The 22,876-nt window shown below is 50.7% G+C and overlaps 6 protein-coding genes across 7 annotated transcripts; 3 read left to right on the forward strand and 3 right to left on the reverse strand.

Annotated features, from left to right (window-relative positions):
* Positions 1-3,841: 3,841 nt before the first annotated feature.
* Positions 3,842-6,731, forward strand: PV06_01117 (uncharacterized protein; the record flags this gene model as incomplete). Its single annotated transcript, XM_016401704.1, has 4 exons — positions 3,842-3,907; positions 3,959-4,131; positions 4,183-5,276; positions 5,340-6,731. Coding segments are annotated over 4 exons (2,170 nt in total), but the record flags the coding sequence as incomplete, so codon positions are not given.
* Positions 6,732-7,051: 320 nt separating this feature from the next.
* Positions 7,052-9,169, forward strand: PV06_01118 (uncharacterized protein). Its single transcript, XM_016401705.1, has 2 exons — positions 7,052-7,606; positions 7,667-9,169. The coding sequence occupies exons 1-2, from the start codon at positions 7,398-7,400 to the stop codon at positions 9,120-9,122; spliced, it is 1,665 nt and encodes a 554-aa protein (XP_016268758.1). The 5' UTR covers positions 7,052-7,397; the 3' UTR covers positions 9,123-9,169.
* A 4,460-nt stretch (positions 9,170-13,629) lies between these two features.
* Positions 13,630-15,341, reverse strand: PV06_01119 (uncharacterized protein; the record flags this gene model as incomplete). The annotated part of the gene is made up of 3 exons (XM_016401706.1): positions 13,630-14,721; positions 14,813-15,049; positions 15,117-15,341. 3 exons carry the CDS (start codon positions 15,339-15,341, stop codon positions 13,630-13,632), a joined length of 1,554 nt encoding a protein of 517 aa, XP_016268759.1.
* A 296-nt stretch (positions 15,342-15,637) lies between these two features.
* On the reverse strand, positions 15,638-17,364 carry PV06_01120 (dihydropteroate synthase; the record flags this gene model as incomplete). The annotated part of the gene is made up of 2 exons (XM_016401707.1): positions 15,638-16,640; positions 16,706-17,364. 2 exons carry the CDS (start codon positions 17,362-17,364, stop codon positions 15,638-15,640), a joined length of 1,662 nt encoding a protein of 553 aa, XP_016268760.1.
* Positions 17,365-17,945: 581 nt separating this feature from the next.
* On the forward strand, positions 17,946-19,900 carry PV06_01121 (uncharacterized protein). The gene is made up of 7 exons (XM_016401708.1): positions 17,946-18,392; positions 18,453-18,580; positions 18,641-18,711; positions 18,781-18,848; positions 18,909-19,001; positions 19,091-19,462; positions 19,550-19,900. The coding sequence occupies exons 1-7, from the start codon at positions 18,246-18,248 to the stop codon at positions 19,748-19,750; spliced, it is 1,080 nt and encodes a 359-aa protein (XP_016268761.1). The 5' UTR covers positions 17,946-18,245; the 3' UTR covers positions 19,751-19,900.
* Positions 19,901-20,145: 245 nt separating this feature from the next.
* On the reverse strand, positions 20,146-22,193 carry PV06_01122 (the record flags this gene model as incomplete). 2 transcript variants are annotated; one of them, XM_016401709.1, is made up of 6 exons in its annotated part: positions 20,146-20,367; positions 20,424-20,580; positions 20,631-20,691; positions 20,749-21,347; positions 21,401-21,958; positions 22,006-22,193. In XM_016401709.1, the coding sequence occupies 6 exons, from the start codon at positions 22,117-22,119 to the stop codon at positions 20,168-20,170; spliced, it is 1,689 nt and encodes a 562-aa protein (XP_016268762.1). In that variant the 3' UTR covers positions 20,146-20,167. The 2 variants fall into 2 exon arrangements, with proteins under 2 accessions (XP_016268762.1, XP_016268763.1); XM_016401710.1 differs by having other exon boundaries at positions 20,424-20,691; positions 22,006-22,119.
* Positions 22,194-22,876: the final 683 nt, after the last annotated feature.

Here is a 22,876-nt window from a genome sequence, read left to right on the forward strand (position 1 = left end):
GATATCGGAGAGAAAGGGTACACAGAAGAATTAAAAACCGAGGACAAGCTGGCCGACAGTACTTGTATAGCACATTCACTCATAGGACTCAGAGGACTATCGTACCTGTTTATATGTAGCAGACGTCTGGCCAAAATATCCACCTCAGTGACAGCGTGACTGACGGGCCTATCTAGCCTATCCATCCAGGAATTCTCGGTCTACTGCCGCTCCAGCATGGTGTATGAGCCCTTTCAGTGACGGCATCGTACCTACAAGTCCATCGAATCGAGACCTCTGAACAGAACTGTTGTCGGCGCGTCAATGTGCTTGCTCCCTGACTGTTTGCTTCTCTGTGTGCCAAACCCGTTTGCTGGGTCGCGTAGTTGTGCCATAGTTCTTAGTCATGATCATTTAACGCTCGTACCTGCCTTTAGGGGTCCGACATATATCTCTTCGTGGGAACACGGCTTCGAGGACTGGCGGAATCAGTTTCCTTCAAATTTCATGGGTCTTCTGCGACTCCACCTGTTCTTATTATTGGATCAGTCGTGGGAACACCTGATATAGGCCTGGCGCCCACTAAAGGTAAGTATCACCGAAGGAAGCCTGTAAGCTATCCCGCCGCCCACCCACCGGGCTTTTGCCAAGCCACGGCCTCGCGGGGCCAATAGCCGTGGTTCCATCAAACCAACGCAAAGGTCTGAGGCTTCAGCGATACTGGCCAAAAGGAAACTCACCAAGGACGTGGATATGGTGAGATTGGCGATATGACTTCGCTAAAATCGGGGATCTGGATCTCAACGTCCCATATGGCTCCAAACCCTGACATTTGCGCCTAAAGCCTTATAATTTGAAGCCTGCCCTTTGCCAACTTCAATGCTCTCTTTCTCAAGTGGACTCCCAATATCCGAAAAGCTTTGTTTTGTGTTCATCAATTGTCCAACGATCATCATGGCTTTACGACTCCATCCATTCGACCCTCTTACGCCCTACGAGATCTCTAAGGTAAATCACCCGTTGTCTGTGTAGTTTGCGAGGCCTTATAGTGTTCTATTACCAAGCAATGCAAGCTGATTCGAGCGTGAGAACAGGCAGCCAGCATAGTGCGTCCACATTTTGGAGCCCAAGATCCGAATTTCCGCGTTATCACCCTACAAGAACCACCCAAAAACCAGATGATCCATTTTCTTGACAAGGAGCATCGGAATCAGCCCCTGGGAGAGGCACCGAGACGATGTGCCCGCGTTGAGCTGGTTGTAGTTGGATCAGACAACCATAACGAGCTCTTTGACTTACTAGTGGACCTCGACAACGACAAAGTGATCGCCAAGAAACACCAGAAGGGCAAGCATTCTTATATCGATGCTGACTACATGAAGCAAGTCGAAAATGCTTGCCTTGCCAACCGAGAAGTACAAGAGCAGATCAGGAAGCTTGGCCTGCCCTCAGGCTCGACTGTGGTTGTCGAGGCTTGGGCGTACGCTACCGATGGCATGAACGACATGGCCCAGCGGGTGACCATGGTAGGCTATACTGCACCCTTCAGTTGTGGAAGAATGGAGCTGATCCGGATATTAAGTGCTGGTTCTACCTAAGGATGTTTCAAAACCCGGACGCAAACTACTATGCATATCCTCTTGATGTATGTGCCGAAGTCTCAGAACAACTGGTGGTTACCAAAGTGTATCGCTTGCCCACACGCCCAGACGAACGTATACATATGGCAGATCGACCTTTCGACCGCCGCAAGATCCACCCTAAGGTCATGAGCGAATATCATCCGGGCTTGAGACCAAGTCCAAGGACCACTCTAAAGCCATATCAAGTGGTTCAACCGGAAGGACCATCCTTCCACGTACAAGGTCAGCATATTAGCTGGGAGAAATGGGGCTTCAGAGTCGGCTTTAACTATCGTGAGGGCCTGACGCTCCATGACATTCGCTACGATGGAAGAAGTCTCTTCTATCGTTTGTCTCTTGCCGAGATGTTCGTGCCATATGGTGACCCGCGGGCACCATATCCTCGCAAGGCTGCCTTTGATCTGGGTAATGATGGAGCCGGTATCAACGCCAATAACCTACGCTTGGGATGTGACTGTCTCGGAGCCATTAAGTATTTCGACGGCTGGCACAATGCTGCCTCTGGAAAGCCTCTCAAGCTCCCGAACGTGATCTGCTGCCATGAACAAGACGACGGTATCTTGTGGAAACACACGAACTTCCGCACACAGAACGCCGTAGTGACCCGCTCCAGAATTCTCGTACTACAAACCATCATTACGGTCAGCAACTACGAGTATATCTTTGCCTTTCACTTTGCTCAAGACGCCTCAATCTTCTTTGAAGTGAGAGCAACAGGGATCTTATCAACAGTACCACACGATGTCAGCTACAGGCAGAAAGTGCCGTACGGTACCGTGGTAGCGCCTGGAGTTTTGGCACCTTATCATCAGCATCTTTTCAGTCTTCGTATTGACCCTGCTATTGACGGACAAGATAACTCCTTAGTTATTGAAGAGTCAAAAAGCCTACCAATGGGTGATCCAACGGTCCATAATCCGTTCGGAGTGGGTTATGTTACGGAGAATCGCACTGTAGAAGAAGAAGGTGGCTTTGATCTTGATCTCACCAAAGCTCGTGTCTTCAAGTTTGTCAACGAGAGCAAGATCAACCCTATCACTGGCACACCAGTCGGCTTTAAACTAATGCCTTTTCCAAGCCAGATGCTTCTATCTCACCCGGACTCATTCCACGCTAAACGATCGGAATTCGCTAAGCACGCCGTATGGGTAACGCGCTATGAAGACAACGAGCTCTTCCCTGCTGGGCGATACACTATGCAATCTTTGGGTGGTGATGGCATTGCTTCAGGCATCAGCAAACGCCGAGCTACAGGGGATGCTCAAACAGTCAGAAACCAAGATATTGTTATCTGGCACACCTTTGGCTCAACTCATAACCCACGTATCGAGGACTGGCCGGTGATGCCTAACGAGAAGATGATGGTCGGTTTGAAGCCGGTGAACTTTTTCTCTGGCAATCCAGGCTTAGATGTGCCTGTTTCGACGCAAGACATGAACAAGAGTGTTCTATATGAAGACAAAAATGCCTGCAACAATGCCTGTCGACATTCACGACTGTGATTACTTGTCGTTGTAATTCTTGCAACATGCTCTGGGAGGTCTTGCCGTATACACAACGCACGTGATGGATAGTGAGAAGAGGAAACTACCAACGAGGTGGGAGGTGTGGGTGAGGGATAGACCAATAACCGAATTGCCAGGTGGAGCAGGGAGACAAAAGGAAACAGCCAGCGAAACTCGGGCGGAAAGGATCGCCACACTTCCTTCACCCTGAAAGAGTACTCAAGTCCAATACAAGCCGGCTGGTTGTTTGAGATGAGAGGTCCGAGAGTATCTCTCGTAACACAACATAATGCTGATGATCACGGTTACACTTGTCTCGTGCAGATGCTTGCGATAATGACTGGTGATAGCAGGTACTCCTCAGTCGCTGGCTCCATGCAATACTTTTGACCATTGACCGGCCAGTCATTCTTAGAAGTAGGATTTGTGCTGCCTCACAACCTGGTTCAGGCGAAGGCTTAGATCTGGGCTGGCAATAGCCTCTGTGCCTCTTCCCGGCGTCAATTCCACCTAATCGACAGTTGAACCGTCTCGTAGGCCCATTACGTCAGCTACTCGGACCTGCCCGCTTTATCGGATGCTCTTTGTAATTTAAACACTTTGTCGTTGACCACCATTGATTCGTATCCCGATCACGGCGTCATGACACAGTGCTCTGATGGAGGGAAGAGCGCAGCTAGACGCGACTGGCAACAAGGCCGCGCTCCCATGGGACATGCACAAGATCAAAGACCACGAGTCGCAACGTGCGAAGAGTCCGAAGCGAATGTCATATTCTGGGTAACTTGATCAGATTCTTTGAATTGCTACTTTGCATCTGACGAGGAAAAGATGTTGGACATGTCGAAAACGGCACGTCAAGTGCGACGAAAGACCCGTTACCTGTAACAACTGTCAGCAGGCGAACCTAGAGTGCGCAGGCTATGAAGTCCGCCTCATCTGGGATGTCGAGCGGAGGAGGAAACTCCAGCGGCCGTCAGCTAGTCGGCGGAAGATTATCTCCAGTATGCTTGCCCATGGTGTGCCAAAGCTGTATTGACCAACAACTCTCCAAGTGGGTAGCATGTGCGATCCCATGACAGATGAGGAGATTGTGCAGAATCTTTCTAAAATAGATGAAGCTGCCACCGAGCATTTGACAGCTGTTGTTGGGCCCTTTGCTGTCTTCCGACCTACAATTGAACCCTTTTTGTCGCAATATGGACAAGGCTGCAACTCTTCCTCGCAAAGACCTGTTGTTGATGGACTGACCGAGACGATACCTGCTGAGTCTGAGGATGATGTTGAAATCGACGCCGGAGCTTGCGGCTATCATGACTCAAGATCGGAAGCGGGATTTGATGCTGTTCAAGAATCCGGGAAGCTCCCTTCGATCATTTCCGACGGTCAATTCTGTCGGTCAACGAATGGTCTTTCAACGGGTCTGTACAATTTTTGTGATCAAGGTGATGCGCCTGAGATCTCGACATTAGCTCACAAAGCATGTCTCGGCCAAAAGCTACCGTCAGCACTGTCGTATGAATTAGTTGGTTCGGAATCCTCATCACGAACATCCTTGTTCGAGAATGAAGCTGTCGCTAGGGACGACAGAGTTGAATGTTTGCGAACATCTGCAACAGCTGGACGACGGGCCTCGCCACCGGCAGACATAGGACCGAGTGTACTGCCAAAAGCTCCAAGATTACCTGTGAGATGTGGCTCAAATTCTGAACAGGAGTTTCTACCTGTGTCAATGGATTTATATTGTGATGATGGCATCATGAAGGCGAGCTGCAATCTCTCCACCGCTGTGTTGTCGAAAACACTATCCCATATGCTCCTCCGCCATTTTACTGAGCACACGGTACATATAATGCAGCCGGTGGCTCACGCGCGAAATCCTTTCAGGACAATATACTTTCCTCTTGCCATCGAAGGGTCCGAACAGTCAGATGATGCAGCATCGTCTGCGAGTGTTGCAACTTTCCACGGTCTCGTCTCCACGGCAGCCATTGATATGCAGATCCCACAATCCGAAAACGAGGGTCTCAAATCCGTCGTTGGACATCATCGCCAGAGTGCGCTGATTGCGCTTCAGAAAGCCCTGGTTAAGCAGACCAGCAATTACAGAAAACTGATGACCGCTATCCTAACTTTGGTCTCCATGGATGTAAGAGACACAAGAATCCTGTTTCGGCTCCCTTTCGCCTTTCTCATTTACTAAATTAGCCAGATCGTCAGCGGTGGTGTCGAGGACCATTGGATTCATCTGGAGGCTGCTATTCGGCTGCAAAATTCGAGACACCATGCGCAGCTAATAGGTCGAGAAACACGGATCCTCAACAGCATAAGCACAATGCTCCATCTTTTTGCTCAAACAGCACTTCCTCAGGTGAATGCCGAACCTTGGCCAGGAGCATTACCAGCAACAGACGGCATCCGGGTGGCCGACCTCGACCCGAGTGTTGAGTTCGTCTATGGAATAACGACATCTCTAGCGAAATGTGTTCTCAAAACTTATCGACTGAGACAGTTTATCAACTACTACAAAGACCAGGAATACCCACCGAGTCTGCTTCAAGCATGTGAGACATTAGGGGATGAGCTGAGCGCCTGGGCCATAACCGCAGAGCAATTTGCCACCATTGAAGGTCCCCAGGATTCAATGGTGAAGGTTGCACGCGCACACGCAAGGGCATTTCATTATGCTGCCATCATTTACTACTATCGCTCCATACAGAGGTGCGACCGGGAAACCCTCACATTGGAACAACAGGCTGCCTTTACCGCCATGACCGAGGCAGAGGATCTCAAGGTCGAATTGTGCAAGGGGGTGTCTCTGCCGGCGCCTGTCACTTGGCCTGCTTTTATTGCGTCCTGCGATGCCGTTGGCCAAGATCGAGAACGTTGGGCCAGTTGGTGGCATGGTGTGCAAAAGTATCAGATGGAAAATTTCAGCATGCAGTACAAGGTTGTCCGCAGTATTTGGTCACAGCTCGATAGCACGGACGGCTCAGACGACTGGCGAGATATCCTTGCTGCAAAGGCCATTCGCATCATACCTGTTTGACGGGCAGATGATGGACAAGAGGGCACTTGTGGACACTCAAGAGGCTGCAATTTGACGCTGGAGTGAAAGTTAGCCAGCGCCGTGATTTCTTGCCCGCCTTGCAAGCGCAATGATTCAATGATGCGGATGGAATGAACGACTCATTACCAGAGTACATGATGCTGTGGGCATGCGCCCCTTAACGGCTTTTTGAGTCAATCATGCAATGTGAATCTCCTGCCATGATACGATGCCACTTCGGATGATGAGATTGAGCGTTGGCCATTTGGTGAGGCTTAAACCGTGTTTTGCTGTGGGAAGGAAAAGGCAAGCTTCAACGGCCTTTTGGAGTCCAACAGTTTGGCACAATCATGTATACCGTTTGCTGTGTACAGGCCGGCACCCTTACGCTCAGATGTTCAGTCATCAACTGATACACGCAATTGTGCTGTACGAAATTTTTGAAAGATAAACGCGGTGCTCTCGAATAGCGCACTAGTGAACTCATGGGCTGCTGCAATCTGTGAGAATGCATCGTCTATGTGTCCAGGGTTGGCAGTACATACCAACAATCGATCAGCCTCGGGAAAGACACTATTCTGTATGTAAGTCGAGATCTCATCTTGTCTTGTGGCACAGACCGCCGAAAACGCCTTGAATGGGCAACCTTTCGTTAGAGGAAGTTCGGACGAGCCTTTGAGAGATAAATCCATGCTAAATTTTTGTGTAGCAGAGGTGGAAACTGGATGTGGCAGGAGTCAACGAACACGAAGGGTTCCTAGCGGACCTCTCCACCTCCACCCCGGCCTCCACCCGGTCATGCCGCCGTCAACATCACCAATTACGGTTTTGGCCACGTTTGAGCTGCTTGGTGCTTGGACATCGATGTGTGGGTACCGAGACAAGATCGTCCAGGATGCCTCAGGTGGGGCGTAGCAGAAAGGTGAGGCCAAGATTTATCAAAGGTTTCCAACTGCGTATGTCCATCCAGCCGCCAGCATAGAGACGGCGTGCACGATATTTGCCACCTCCCGGGGTTTATAACCAGCCTCGTCGACCTCGGCATCAACCTGGACCGTCCTCACTCTCGCCTGCAACTGTACTTCCGCTACAAAGGGCGATGACATAGAACCTGGCCTCCTTCACCACCACGCCCAAGGTCCTGATCTACACTCTCACGCCGCCACCCAAGTCGCATGTATTGTGCCACCAGGAGAGGGTTGATCCAGTTCAAGCGACACGATGGCCATCACGTCTGGCTACACAGACGCTGAAGCTGGACTGAAAACAGAGCCTACTCCAGACGTCCAAGCTAGAATCGGCAGCTATGAACGGCCCTTGTCCGTCATGGAAGCCGAGGCCAGCGACTTGAACAATGGCATGATCACCAAGCGAGGACTGAAAAGTAGACATGCACAAATGATCGCGATCGGTGGTGCCATAGGCACAGGGTAGGATGACCACCTTTACACCCCGGATTATGAGACCAGAGAACTGACCCAGGCGCGCAGACTCTTCGTCAGTACCGGCCAGACGCTGGCATTGGGAGGCCCTGCGTTCATTCTTTCGGCATACACGTTGCTGTGCGTGGCCGTCTACTGTGTCATCGCCGCCATCACTGAGGTTGCATCTTTCCTACCGGTCCACGGAGCTACAATGTCGTACTACGCCAACCGTTACGTCTCCAAAAGTCTAGGATTTGCCCTTGGTTATCTATATTGGTACGCACTGGGTGTCTTGGTCCCCTATGAGATCACGGCTGCCGGGTTGGTCATCAATTTCTGGCCAAACGGTGTCAATATCGGCGTCTGGATTACTATCATGGTAATAGTTATCGTCGGTCTCAATTTCCTCCCCGTCCGCTTCTACGGAGAAAGCGAGTTCTGGTTCGCCAGTCTAAAAGTTATCCTCATGCTCGGACTCCTTCTGGTCTCCTTTATCCTGTTCTGGGGTGGTGGCCCATCGCATGATCGTCTAGGCTTTCGATACTGGCAACGACCAGGTGCAGCTAAGCAGATACTCGCAGATGGCAGTACCGGCTATTTCCTTTGCTTTTGGCAGACGGTGATCACCTCAGCCTTTTCGTTCGTCTTTGCCCCTGAACTGGTCATCACAACCGCAGGAGAAATGCAGTCGCCCAGGAGGAATCTACCTCTCGCAGCGCGACGATACTTTTTTCGTATGATTTTCTTCTACATCTTCGGCGTACTCGCGATAGGCGTCACATGTCCTTCGGACGCGCCTGGCCTTGTGAATGGCGGCGCAGGAGCCAAGTCTTCTCCCTTTGTCGTGGCCATCACTTCGGCAGGTATCTCCACGTTACCATCCATAATCAACGCGGCCATCCTCATATCAGCTTGGTCTTCTGGAAATTCGTGGCTCTATGTTTCCTCACGGTCTCTCTATTCGCTCTCGGTCCAGGGCAACGCGCCACGTGTCTTTGCACGGTGCAATAGATGGGGAGTTCCTTATGTGGCTGTGGGTACCACCTCCCTGTTCTGCGCTCTAGCCTACCTCAACGAGGGTTCCAGTGGAGGCATCGTCTTCAACTGGTTCATTAATCTGTCAAATTCATGGGGTTTCATTTCTTGGATCAGTTGCAGTATCATATATCTCCGCTTCCGCAAGGCGGCCCAACTCCAGGGATACCAGGCCCCGTATCGCAGCCGACTGCAACCCTACGGCGCCTACTTTACCGCGGCATTTTTCACCGTCCTCTGTTTGACAAATGGATTCACGGTTTTCTGGAAGCAAAATTGGTCGGCCGCCACATTCCTATCCGCCTATGTCGGTATTCCTGTATTTTTCTTGATGTATCTCGGTCACCGCATTGTGTATTGGAAAGACCCGTGGGCTTACAACCCTGGGGATGTTGATATGCAAACGGGTTTGCAGGAGGTTGTTGACGCTGAAGAACCACGTACTCAGCGGAAAGGTTGGAAGAAGATTATGCTAGTCATAGAATAGGCACCGCGTTTGACTTCCTCGCAACATGTGTAGCAAGCGGTTCTCGGGGTTTGCCCTAGCTGGATAGATCTGGAAGGCATGATAATGATACACTTGCGCGCTGATCTCCCGCCACGTATTGTTCTAACCCGAGAGGTACTCTTTCTTCCAGTTGGGACGGTCTATATCTTCCTTCCATCGCCACCTTTGACATGGTTTTTCCTTTCACGCACTAGTGGCCATGTAGATATCTGCATTCTCTAAACTCAGCGTTGAAGGAAATCCATCTTTGGCCATACGCGAGCAGTACTTTCCACCAGTTACTTGCATCTATATCTCGCCATTTTGGCTCGGTCTTGTGCGTGCACCCGAAATGGCTGTTTCCATACGTCTTGCGAAAGCTTCTCTCAGCTACGACGACCGTGCCATCGAGAAACGCGTTGGACTTATCCTGCTGGCGACGGACCAGTCGAGCGAGGCAGACTTCGCGCGGCTCGTCGGGTCAAAGCAGATAGGGATCGATCTACTCGACGCGGGTCGTGTATACGAACCCGACGACGCTTGAGAGTCTACGAGCGCTGACGCCTCGACTGGCTGAAGCAGCTGCATTCATCCGCCCCGATCAAGACATCGACGCTATCTGCTTCTCGTGCACCTCAGCCTCGGTCGTCATTGGCGGCGACGTGGTCCAGGCTGCGATCCGACGAGCCAAACCCAACGTGCCCGTGGTGACGCCGGGCTCCGCAGCGGTTGCTGCCCTCCGCGCCCTCAGCGTGCGAAGGATCAGCTTCCTAAATCCTTACACGGTCGAAACGAGTGATCCGATGGCCGCCTTCTTTGCCACCGAAGACTTCGTCGTTGATAACTTCACCTGCTTCGGCTTGGAAGATGACGGGGAAATGCCCTGCATCTCCCGCGAGAGCCTGATCGAGGCTGCAGTGGCCGCGACGAGCCCTGAGGCCGAAGCCCTCTTCGTCTCCTGCACCGCTCTGCGTACGGCGAGTGCCACCCTAGAAATTGAGTCACACATAGGCCGACCTGTCGTCTCCTCAAACTAAGCCTCTGCTTGGGCTTGCCTCAATCATTGTCATCGGACGGTACAGCTGGACAGTTCTGCCGGGCGTCTATTCGATTTGGCAGCTTATTAGTCAAAATTGTACGCATTCAATCGAGAACACGGAAGGTTCTTGGACCATTAACGAACTTTGGCTGCGTGGTATAGGGACAGCTACCATGCTAGAGCCTGACAAGGAGGCTTATCGATCGTGCGGGCATTTCCAGATCGTTTTGTCATTGGAACTGCCCAATTCTCAACGCAGGAAAAATGCTTTGCGGCCCGCCTCTGCTGTTCCCACGACAGAGATGGGATAGATTTTGACAGTAATTGAATTGCCACTAACACGCTATCCGTAGCCATTATTGTTTCCGACTCGACGGCTATTGTTATCACCACCAGCACTCCTTTGAACTCTACTCCGGTTTGCTGGACTTGGACTAGAAATCCGCATTCGCTGATTTGGCCACGTCCTTGTACATTCAGCGGAGCCCCTCGAAAACGGTGGGCAGACGTATGGAGCATGTTGTCGCTGAAAGGGGTGAATTTTCCTGGAAGATGTCGATTGCACCCATGCTCGTTCCCAGTGCAAGATGGTTGTCGGTGGCTGTTGCCAGATATGTCACTGGCCAGGACCCCTGCTCCAGATGGGGAAGGTTGTGTCGATCTGCAAACATCCCAGTTCATAATCCAGACTCCTGCTGTGTGCCCCACACTCGCTGGGTCCTGTCGAATTGGTGTTGCCCTTATCTCTCTCGGCTGAGGATGTGCAAAGGGAACAAACGGGCTTCGTGTATACGATTACCCACGCAGACGCTGATCGACGCAGCTCGTGACCATTTTGGCACGCAATGTATTGTGAAGACGCTTTGGGAAACCTACAGACCAGACCTCGGAGGACGAGAAGATCTTATGGGTGCAGACCAAGTCCTGATTATATATAACGAGATCGACTTTTTCATATTATTCTCGTCAAAAGAGTGGTAGGTGCTGCAGTTAACTCCGGACACAAGACATCACAGTTACTGCACCACTCGCAATAGCAGATCAGCAGATCAGCATGGTGACGGTCAAGAAACCACAGCCTTTCAAGAAGGCTCTCTGGTTCTCTGAAGAGGAATTCGCTCAACGCCGACAGCGGGCCTTGGACTTGATGAGTCGAGAAGATCTGGACGGGTTCCTGATCACCAAACAAGAAACCCTATACTATCTGACCGGATACGACACTTTTGGCTATGTCTTCTTCCAGGCCATGTATTTCCACATCGATGGATCCATGAAGTTGATCACCCGACTGCCGGATCTCAGACAAGCTTTGTATACGTCCGTCTTGGCCAAAAAGGATGTCCTGATCCGTTCTGACGTTGCGGACGCAAACCCGGTGGCGGAGGTATCCGAAGTCTTGAAGGAATTTGGGATCAACAGCACCTCCAAACGCATTGGGTACGAGCCGGACTCTGCAACTTTGACCTTGCGCATCGGTAAACTTCTCGAGGAAGCGGTTGCTCAACTTTGTACCTTGGTCGACCACAGCACATTGTTTACTCGAGAATTGAGGATCATCAAATCCGAAGCCGAGTTGCGAAAAGCACGCAAGGCGGCCTACTTGGCTGACTTTGCGCTCGTTCGCACCCTTAAACTCGCCAAACCGGGTGCGTATGAGGGTGACCTGTGGCGAGAAATCACCGGCACCGTCTACGAAGGCGGTGGCGATGATCCGGCCAATGAGAACATCCTCGTGTCTGGAAATAAAGCAGTCTTGACACGGTACTCGACAGGAAGGTCCAAGATCGATCGACAGATCACCCTTGAGCATGCCGGCGTGTACAAACACTACCACGCCTGCTTGATGCGCACCATCCACATAGGCGGCGTGACCAAATTGGCACGCAAAATGTTCGAGGTCAACGTCCTCCAAATGAAGGCCGCGATGGGGGCACTGAAGCCCGGCCGAGAGATGGGTGACGTCTTCGAGGCCTACGCTCGTGTCGGCGATGAGCATGGGTTCAAAGAGCAACGACTCAATGCCTGTGGATACAGTCTCGGCGCTACGTTCGCACCCACTTGGATGGACTACCCCATGTTCATGAGAGGTCAAAAAGTCATTGTCCAGCCAGGGATGGTGTTTTTCATTCACATCATTCTGATGGACATGCCCACCGATACTGCAAGTTCGATCGGACAGACCGTGGAGGTCACGGAAAGTGGTTGTGTTTCCTTATCCAAACTACCGTTCCATCTCACCAGACGACAGACAATTGCCGCGTGGAAAAACCTCAAGAAGGAAGATTATGGTTTCACCGTCGAAGAAGAAGATGAAGGCGAAAATATTGAAGATGTCGAGCTCTCTGATGGCGACGTGGATGAGGAAGATTTCGACATTGAATATGACTTTAGCGGTTATGTGCCAGCTGCTTGATCTCGGACCTCCCGGACTGACTGATTGAAGAGGTTGGTCTGTCCTGGCGGAGTTGTTCCTTGCGGATATCGGTATGACTTTTGGGATATTGACCTGGTAAGGACAGGTTAGCTGACTGTTGTGTATGGCAGATGAGTAGACCGTCTCTCATGTAGACCAAACAAGACGTACGTATCCTGCAGGCTGTACTCTCGGAATTTCCTTCCTTGAGCGCAAGAAATTCAAGTACAAGTAAAGTCAAACCGTTAATTAAGACAAGTATGGTAAGCATTGTCGAACACAAAGCTAGCTTGCTTCAGGCCATAAAACTGTCATGGCTAGCCAGGTGGAGTAAACAGTCAGACTGAAATACATAGACCACGACGTCAACTACATATCTGCTGCAGAAGAATACAAAAACAGATAACAAAACCTCAGTATCAGGAGGACTTGTCTTTGAACAAGGAGAGGAAACGAGGCGGAATTGGTTATTTCAGTACCACAAATAGGGTGATGCAGGGGGGGTCCCGTCGCTGATAATACGTGGGCACGCTGGGGTCAGATATGTAGATGGGAGAAATTCATTGTATGTTCGCAAAGGGACAGGCAGGCCCCGGGAGGTCTGTGTTGGTAAATTGAAATATTCCTCTTTGTTATGACGAACGGAATAATAAAACAAAAGAAGGATTGGCATTAAAGGGGGTACGAGCCTCGAGGTAGAAAGTAGCGATTGATTGGTCAGACCTGACCTGGAGCTTTTTTTAGTACCTATACCTAGGTAGGTGGGTTATTGTATACACTCTATTGTACTACGGAGAGTACATACATGATGGCCAACCGCCGAGCCTCAATGACCATGGCACAGGGGATGTGGCGTTGTCGTCATTGTTATTGTCACTACTGATTAGTAGAAGAAAATTGACTTATTTTGTTCTGAATTTAACAACGAATTGTATTAATTTAGCCAAAATGTAGACACACAATCTGTCACAACGACCTATGTCCATGGCCTCTCTGGGGCCTGGTCTGCGAGTACGGGGGTTGTGAATTGCGAAGAGCTTTTTCTAGAGATTCATTTATTCCGATATGCTCGCCGATCGATTCAGTGATTTCGGGGCGCCGCCACCGATGAAGAAAAAGGACAAGATGGAAGTGACGGCGGAAATGGCCGCCACGACCACATTCATGTTTCCGTATCCCAAAGAGTCCCTTAGTGCACCACTCAGTATCGGGCCCACAGTCAGACCGGCACTGAAGACCAGGGAGTTGAAGGCGTAGAGTTGGGCGTAGGGTCCATTCTCGCCAAAGAGACCCGGGTTGGCCTTGTCGTAGCGCTGGACAACGTCGCTGGCCTCGACGATGCTGGGAGAGCCGATGACGGCGAGGCCGACTCCGTTGAGGGCGAGCAGGGCACAGAACAAGAAGACGACGTTTGATTCTGTGCCATTGGCCGTGAGTCGTGCCGGCGGGAGGCGGAGCAGGACCAGAGTAGGAACGAGGTAGCCAAACCCAAGTACCGAAGCCGGTTTCGTGCCGTACCGGTCCACGCACCAACCGGCCAAAGGGCCCAGGACAAGATAAGGAACGTCCAAGGCGATGAAGAGGAGACCCGACTGCAACGAATCAAACCCGAAAAGGGACTGCGCCTCGGTGGGGATGGTAGCGTCAAAGCTCGCCAGGAGGGCCGCTTGCACAAACGCCATCAGCAACGCGACGAGGAGTCGAGCGTCCGTGAGACAGTACAAGATCGGCAGGGTGCGGATCAGTCTGTTTTGACCGGCGGGGACGGCGTACCGAGAGCTGTTGTCGTCGTCGTCCCTAGGTTTCGGCAACAGGAGATCGTGTTCGGTGCGCGGTCTTGAAGTGCCGTCGTCGGCATTCTCGTCCTCGTCCCGGTTCGCGTGTCCTTGTACATATCCTTCTTCGTTACTTTGGTCTTGATCCTGACCTGCGTTTCGAGTGTCGTATTCGCGTAGATTCTTTGGAACAGAGAACGATTCGTCATATTCTGCTGCAACCTTTTTCTCAACCACTAGTATTCTAAGAATGAAATCGACCGTCAAAAGAGCACATCCGAGGCCGAATACACCGGCGTACCCCGTTTTGCGGTAGAGGACGCCACCTAGCACTGGAGCCATGAGTTCACCGACTGAGATGAACGAGAAGATCTGTTGCCGGTGGTCAGGCCCAACGACAAATCTCAACGGTTGATGTGATCAAAAGGAAACCAGTGCTTAAAAGGTAAAATATCAGACGTACTGTTCCAATTACTTTGCCTAGGTTCTCGGGTCCGACGGTGTCGAGAACCATGGCCAGACCTACTGTCCATACGACAGCGGCACTGGTCCCCTGGAGAAGTCTTGCTATCACGAGCATGAGGATGTTATTGCCAAAAGCCAGCATGAGAGTTGCAGCGAGTAATGCGGCGAGGCCGCACAAGAATGGCAGTTGTCTAGCACCCGTCCTGTCCGCGATGATACCGACTGGTATGGAACACTGGACATTGTTAGAAGTTACTCCGTAATTAGATAGTTGACAGCGAGCGAGGGCGGAGATAGCTTACAAAGACACTAGCTCCTGCATACGCAGCCAACAGCCCAGAAACATACGATTGGATCTTGTCCTCAGGGAGAGCGACACGTTCCCTGAGCATAAAGGGAAGTATTGGGACCACAAGCCCATACAGAAAGAGGTCGGTGAATAATCCAACTGCCACTGTAGAGATGATGAAAAGAGTAGACGCACGCCATCGCAGGCCCAGAGGTACTGACTTCCTTGAGAATAGCATGATTCTGGAATAGTGCAGTACAGATATTCAGCTAAGAGGCCATGGATTGCGATAATGCTCAAGGTCGAACAATGGACATCTGAGATGTTCTTTCTTGTAACATTACATATACTTTTTGTTGATACCTTCGTCGTCCCTGCAGGTCTGAAAAAGTAGCGAAGATGGTGACGTCACCTGACCGTAATTGACCTGCCACATCGAGGTACTCATCGATAAGTACGACGGACTTCTTGTGGTACTCGATATCAGTGGAAGATACTAAGAATCTCAGATCTGCCATGTCTGAAGTCTACTTATCAAGGTTGTCGATAGATTGCGTCGGCCATCTTCGTCACCTGAATCATCTCTTCCACATCGTGGATTCGGACAATTTCAGCACCGCCTTCAACACTCGCGGTCACGGCTGCTGCTGTGCCATAGCCTCGTTGCGATGCTTGTTGAACTCCGGTAATTTTGCCTACGAAGCCTTTTCGACTTGGGCCCATGAGCCAGGGATAATTCTGGAGATCTCGCGAAACTTCCGTGTCCTCTCGAAGATCCCTTAAGCGGCGTAGGAGTTCCAGGTTTTGAGACTGATTCTTCGCAAATCCAAGTCCTGGATCCAGTATAATGCGCCATGGCAGTATACCTGCAGCTTTGGCAGCTCTGACACGCTCACTGAGTTCTGTGGCTACTCCTTGGATCACGCCTTCGGGATAGTCAGTAAGCTTGGTCATTGTGTGTGGATTTCCGCGCATGTGCATTAGGATGATTGTCTTTCCGAGTCCCGCAACTGTCGGAAGCATTTCTTCGTCCAATACACCTGACGAGATGTCATTGATTATGTCCGCTCCGGCAAGTATAGTCTCACGGGCAACTGAGGAGTGAAAAGTGTCAATGCTAATGGCGATATCATCGGCCTCTTTCATTTCCCTAATAGCTTTCACGATAGGCAGGACTCGGCTGAGCTCTTCCTCAGCGCTGAGAAAATCTGCGTTTGGCCGCGTGCTTTGTCCTCCAATATCGACGATCTGGATCCCTGCTGCGAGAAACCTCCTAACTGTTGACTTGATAGATTCCTGATCTTGGGGGCTATGCTTACCACCATCTGAGAATGAATCTGGGGTGAGGTTCAGGATGGCCATGACGTGGGTGCTGCGCGTCGGGTCATGAGTGCGAAGCAACGGAAGCCTGGCGTTTAAAACGGTGACTGGAGACATGGTGCTATCCTTCTCTGCTAGAGAATTAAGATGCTGGGATATTGTGCGACTAGTACCACTGGGAGAAAAGCCAGGTGGCAGCTGTGCCTCCGAAAGAATGCTGCGTAAATCAGTTTCATTGCTCGACAAACACAAAGCCTCAAACAAGCGTCATGTTACACTTACTCAGCGAGTGGTCTTAGCACAAACTCCCTCTCCAGCAATAACTTATGAGGGACCTCAAGTCGGGGATGTTTGATGTGTTCGGTGTTGTAAAGTATTACATCAAGATCAATCGTACGAGGACCCTTGTCAATGATTCGTTTTCTACCTAGATCGTTTTCAATGGTCTGAAGGACGTCCAGCAGTGGTATTGGCGCAAGATCAGTCTCAATCTGACAGATACCGTTCAAGAATGGATCCTGGTCATCGTAGTACATGGGCTTGGTCTCGTACAAGGAGCTCGTTTTGACGACATTCAAACCTCTTTTCTTCATCTCGGTGATTGCAGCTTCGATGTTGCCAATCCGATCGCCCATGTTACTGCCAAAGGCAATTGCAGCTCTGTTGAGAGCTTTCGAAGGTGCTTGTGCCCTTTGCATGGTAGTCATTGAAGATTGTCGCCGGCTGGAAATTGTGGAAGGTCGATAACCTGGTCGTAAGGATTTTGGCCTCCTCTCAACTGTATTGGGGCTGGTTCTTCGAGAGGTAAGGAATAAGAATGGCTCATGACTAGCTGTAATGTATCTGCATTGTGCGTAGGATATGGCACTGTGAAGAGGAGCAATATGGTGAGAAATGATCCTGGGAAGGATTGTATGTCCTGCGGAAGTCTGAAGGGTCATGAGGGTATACTAGATCACAAGGCTGACTGGAAGACAGAGGTATTCAAGAATAGAGGATGACAACAAGTAATCACAGCTTACACCACCAGGTCGATATTATGGAATACTGCATGAATCGTTCCTAGATGCGGACACAACACATGTCATTCTCGAAAATAAAATTTTAGCGTACTCGTACTCGTTTTCGTACCCTTCGCTCAAAAAGGCATTGTTGCCGACAACGAGGCTCTAAGGCTTACAACAGCCAGAATGCGCCAGATGCTCCCCCGAACGCAGCCTCGTGATCCGGCTGATTCTGTGCAGCGACAGCACAGCTCGCAACGTGACTAATGGAAACCTTTGTATTTTCTCCAAGGCAACATGGCGGTAATCGCAATTCTCCTCTACTAAGTAGCTGTAGCGGCGGTGCCATTGTCCCGTCGCCCCAGGTTAGTGGGTCTGGGGGTGTATTGACACCACGAGCATCGTCTTGCCGAGCCAGCCACCTCTTTTGGGGTGTGAATTGTGTCGTTTGTCTGACACAGGTGGTCTGGTGCATAACTACCCTTTTAGCCACCAGAGTAAAGTCGTCAGACAGAATCACCAAGGGGGAAATGCCTCGGTACTTTGATGGTTTATGCACACCACCTCATGCCATTGATTCAGGCCGTCGGTTATTCCGCACTGTGATTACTTTCGACTCCCTTTTCTCATCATTGTCTTCTTCTTCTCTTAAACAAGTCGTCCTTCTTCTCGTTCCGGTTGACAATCTTCCTCTCGCACAGCGAAATCTCTGAAACTCCCCATTCTCGAACGATCCGTGTCCGCGTACGACCGCCACGACCTTCTAGAAACCCTCACCACCTATCCCTTCATCCACTAGATCCCATACACATTTCAAGATGGCGTCTCCTCAAAAGATCAGAACCACTACTACCGATCTGCTCAAGATCAAGCACCCAGTCCTACTGGCGGGTATGAACGTGGCCGCTGGCCCCAAGTTGGCTGCTGCGGTCACCAACGCAGGCGGTCTCGGTGTCATTGGCGGTGTAAGTGTTGCGCCAGAGAGGAAGGGATGAACATCACAAGCTCATACAAGAGTGTGTTAGGTCGGATACACCCCAGACATGCTCCGAGAACAAATCGCAGAATTGAAGGGTTACCTCAATGACAAGAACGCTCCTTTTGGCGTTGATCTACTCCTGCCTCAAGTAGGTGGTAGTGCCAGAAAGACAAAGTGAGCCAAAGCATACAATATGTATACATTCTAGGAGGGAGAGACTAACATACGACCCAGCTATGATTACACAAAGGGCAAACTTGGTGAATTGGTCGATATCATCATTGACTCTGGAGCCAAGTTATTCGGTACGCTGGTGTTCCCGGATATCTCTCTGCCCTCTCCCGCTCAACTTGACTGACAACAACGACCATTAGTATCTGCTGTTGGTGTACCACCCAAGGAAGTTGTCGACAAGCTACACAGGAATGGTATACTATACATGGTTCGTCAAAAACCCCCTTGCCCCGAAGTCCGAACAATTTCTAACTTTCGAAAACGGTAGAACATGATCGGCCACGTCAAGCACGTGAAGAAGTGTCTCGAACTTGGAGCCGACTTGATTTGCGCCCAGGGAGGTGAAGGTGGCGGCCACACTGTATGTTACGACGATCCGTCTCTCTTTTCTTCTTCTTCACAACACGCCCCGTATAGTTGGCTGATTACCCTTCTCCTTTACACCAAAAGGGTGATATCCCCACTAGCATTCTCATCCCGGCCGTCGCGAAGCTCTGCGCAGAGGCACCCCCCTCAAAATTCACCGGCAAGCCCGTCCAACTGATCGCCGCCGGTGGCATGTTCAACGGCCAATCCCTGGCCAGTGCCTTGATGCTGGGCGCTTCCGCGGTCTGGGTCGGCACTCGGTTCGTCCTCTCCGAGGAAGCCGGTGCCCCCAAGGCTCACCAGGAGGCCGTCCGGACCGCCGGCTTCGACGACAACGTCCGCACCATCATCTTCACCGGCCGACCCCTGCGTGTCCGCAACAATGAATACATCAAGAACTGGGAGGAGAACAGACAGGACGAGATCAAGACCCTTACCGGCAAGGGTGTCATTCCGGTACGTCTTTTCGCCCCTAATCTACTTGTGGCCTGATGATATGGAAAAAAAACCCAACACGACTAACGTTTTTTCCCTCATGTGTAGGTTGAACATGACTTTGAAGAAAAGGGCGATGACCTGACGGACGAGGATATGGAGAATGCCCGACCCTTCCTCATGGGCAAGGCCGCCGCCGTGGTCAATGAGAGAAAGTCTGCACGCGCAATTGTCGATGAGTTTGTCAATGATGCTGTCAAGTGCATGCAAAACGGTAACTCCCTGATCATTTCTCAAAGTAAGCTATAGGGTAGAGAGTGGTAGGCAGCTGTGGTGTAAATTCTAGTTCAGCTACTCGAGTGTAAGCAATGACTGGATGACAATGTTTGGGCCATGACACTTTCATTCTCTCGTGCTGGTATTGGAGTACGTAAAAACAAGCTCTGATTTCGAAAGCAACGCTCTCTTGTTCAACCATGTTCCTTGGTGAAGCTGAGATCAATCTCATGTGGGTAACGCCATCATTCCTGGATTCTGTTCATCCCCTATGGCACAGCTTGACGCCGGTGGTGTACCGGATTTGGCATGCCATATTTTCCCCTTTTCTCCAATAGCCATTCTGTGTGTCGAACGCCCAATAACCCATCGACCAAGTCCACTTTCCCTTACAAGCCGAGCGTACGTGTGATCAAGTGGTGGTCTTACTCATACAGGATCCCCATCAGCTCACGCATATTCAGCCGTGACCTTCCCATACTCCACACCTCGGTACCACAGTGAGTACTCGGTATGGGCAGAGAAGAAAGTCACCTTGATCTGGAAGTCCAATAGGTAATACTGCTTGCCATCTGCGCCAGTCTCGATTGGAATAAGAGAGGCAGAGATGACCGAGAGATCTGCATAGAAGTCGACCAATTTGCGAACACCTGTAGAGATTAGAACCTTCAAATCTTTACAAACGGGATCTGGCACAGAGACGCACCGCTGCCGGGATACAGAGGTGCAGGCTGGATTGTAGGGCCTCTTGGAGCCGTAAAACTGTAAAGTCTTTCCGAGATCGAGCGAATAGTGCCTTCCTCGATGGGTCTCGCTTCATACCAATGCGTCGTGAGAGGCTTCGCTTCGTCGATTTGGGTACCCTTTTTCTGCGTTACCAAAAGTTTGTGTACCAACCAGAATGTCCCATTACCTGTGTTACGAACCACCCCATGACTTCAACAAGGTATTTACCGGTAAAAGGATCCCAGTATCTACTTCAGTCAGGTCCTTTTGCCGTTGTTGCGGACATGAGATCAAGCAAGGCTTACCTTAGTGATTCCTCGTGCAGATCAGGTTCGTACTCTACCCCAGCTCTCATCCCGTAAGCTTTGCGAGCAATTCGAGATGCTATGTTGATTCTCGAAGTGTCGGGCTCAATCTCATTGAGAGATCTCATCAGAGCACCTTTCACAACCGCGGTCCAACCATTTGGAGGTTGTAGCACTTCGATTGTTGCCGGGACGACCTTCTTGATGCAATTGCGAAGATACGGTGACTGACCAAAGCCACCTACCAGAATGACCGCCTTTGCATTTTTTGTCTGTCTCAACTGGCTCATGACGAGGGTGAGGATACTGGAGATCACTGGCTCAAACAATGACATGACTTTCCCGGCTTGAATTGTGAGTCTCTGGCGCTTGATACCCTTGGTCAGATCGTCAACTAGACCGGGCACTCGAAGCGTCATGGCATTGTCTCCATTGAATCTGCGCTTCGTATTCGTCTCAAAGTCAAGCATAGCCTCGTCAAGAGTGTCTTGGTCATACCCTTCGACATCTTCAAGATGATCTTTCAGAAAACGAGCAAAGATGCGATTGAGGAATGTGGAGCCACAAGCAGATCCATCGCCAGGGACTGCTTCACGAATCTCGACATGTGGTTGCAAAGCAACGATTGTGTAGGATATCAAGTCAACTGTACCTCCGCCTGCGTCGCAAAGAGCAAAGGTGTCACCTGGTCGGAAGTCGTGAGGGTCCATGGCATCAGAGCGTAGAAGACTGCGGCCTCAGGCTCAGAGATGATGCGGACCTCTTTACCCATACCGGCTGATTGGACACATTTTTGCGTGCGGGCTTTGGCTGCATCATCCCAAATAGCCGGAACTGTAATGGTAAAGCGGATGGGGGTCGTTTTGATCACTCCACTTCCCAAGTTCTTTGCCAAAATGTCCATAATGTGTCCTCGGAGGCGAGTCAGGTACAAGGTCACAAGATGAACGGGGTCGTGTTGCTGGTCATATGCCGGAGGTAGAGCTTTGGAATCAGGATATGCGATCGATAGATGCGAAACAAGTTGTTCTTCTTGCTTAGGATCGATGCCGAGCTTAAACCACTGATAACGCAGCTCACCCTCCTCAATCTCAAATCCGAACTTCGAACCACTGTCGTCAAAAGCGAGTTCAGTTGGAACTTTGTCGCTGGTCCGATCATCCTGACCTCGAAGTGCTGGCCATTCGACAATGGTGGATCGTATTTCAGGCTGCTCAAACTTTAGCAATGAGCAACCCGATACATTCCAGAACTTACTCGTGCTGTCTGCGCCCAGGCCACACCTGAGAATGTTGTTCCAAAGTCCACCGCAACCACTAGGTATCGCTGGCGCGGCGGGCCTGTCGAACCTCCTTTGGTTTCGCGTCCCATGCTGCTGTGATTATGTTGTCTTTCCCCAAAGAGCAGGTACAAAGTGCAGGAGTGGAAACGAATAAGTGACGAGATGTCGAAGTGGCATCATGTCAAAGTGAGACGAAAACAACCTAGAACGGGAGACTGCAGGCAGCATGCTGTAATTATGCTTGAGTGAATAAACATTAAGTGGCAGTGAGGTCCTGCCGCGCTTGGGGTTAATGCTCTTTGTCATGCAGCTGCGTTTGCTCAATATCGAGTCACTTACATTATTTTACTCCCTCATCAGCATATCTTGAGTTTGGAGTTCTAAGCAATCCTTGTATTCGGAGGCAGGATGGCAGGAGCTTGGATTGCGAAGAAAATCGGTGGCTATATGCCCGTCAACAGCCTTGGCCACGCGCATAGCAGCAGAAGCAACAGCACAAGAGCTGGGGAAGCAAGAAGACACACGTCAGATGAAGCCGCCGTAACTGATCAAACCCAGGATCGAACTCAATGTCAATCTCAGCTCTCAGAACACCCAAAAATATCCCAGGATCTGAGTATCCCCAGGGCTAAGCATTCAAGCCACGGCAATAACCTTCCGGCCACCGAATGGCAGATCAAAGTATGTAAGAAAACGCTTCTGGGTTGAACTAGATCTGACAAAAGGAGGGAGCCACTGCAAGAGAGATTGCCGAGACAAACTCCACAGACACAACCAGCCTGTTGACACATATGAATCAGGATAAGATGACTCCTCGCACGCAACCAGCTGTAAAGCAAGCCGAGT

This window comes from Exophiala oligosperma (genome assembly GCF_000835515.1).
Source record: "Exophiala oligosperma strain CBS 72588 unplaced genomic scaffold supercont1.1, whole genome shotgun sequence".
NCBI classification, from domain to species: domain Eukaryota; kingdom Fungi; phylum Ascomycota; class Eurotiomycetes; order Chaetothyriales; family Herpotrichiellaceae; genus Exophiala; species Exophiala oligosperma.

Bases quoted from the DNA above. Each gene is read 5' to 3' on its own strand.
- PV06_01118 (XM_016401705.1), top strand. From the start codon at position 7,398: ATGGCCATCACGTCTGGCTACACAGACGCTGAAGCTGGACTGAAAACA. The intron at 7,607-7,666 runs GTAGGATGACCA...CCAGGCGCGCAG, and splicing joins GGTGGTGCCATAGGCACAGG to ACTCTTCGTCAGTACCGGCC.
- PV06_01121 (XM_016401708.1), top strand. From the start codon at position 18,246: ATGGCGTCTCCTCAAAAGATCAGAACCACTACTACCGATCTGCTCAAG. The intron at 18,849-18,908 runs GTTCGTCAAAAA...CGAAAACGGTAG, and splicing joins GGAATGGTATACTATACATG to AACATGATCGGCCACGTCAA. The intron at 19,002-19,090 runs GTATGTTACGAC...TTACACCAAAAG, and splicing joins GTGAAGGTGGCGGCCACACT to GGTGATATCCCCACTAGCAT.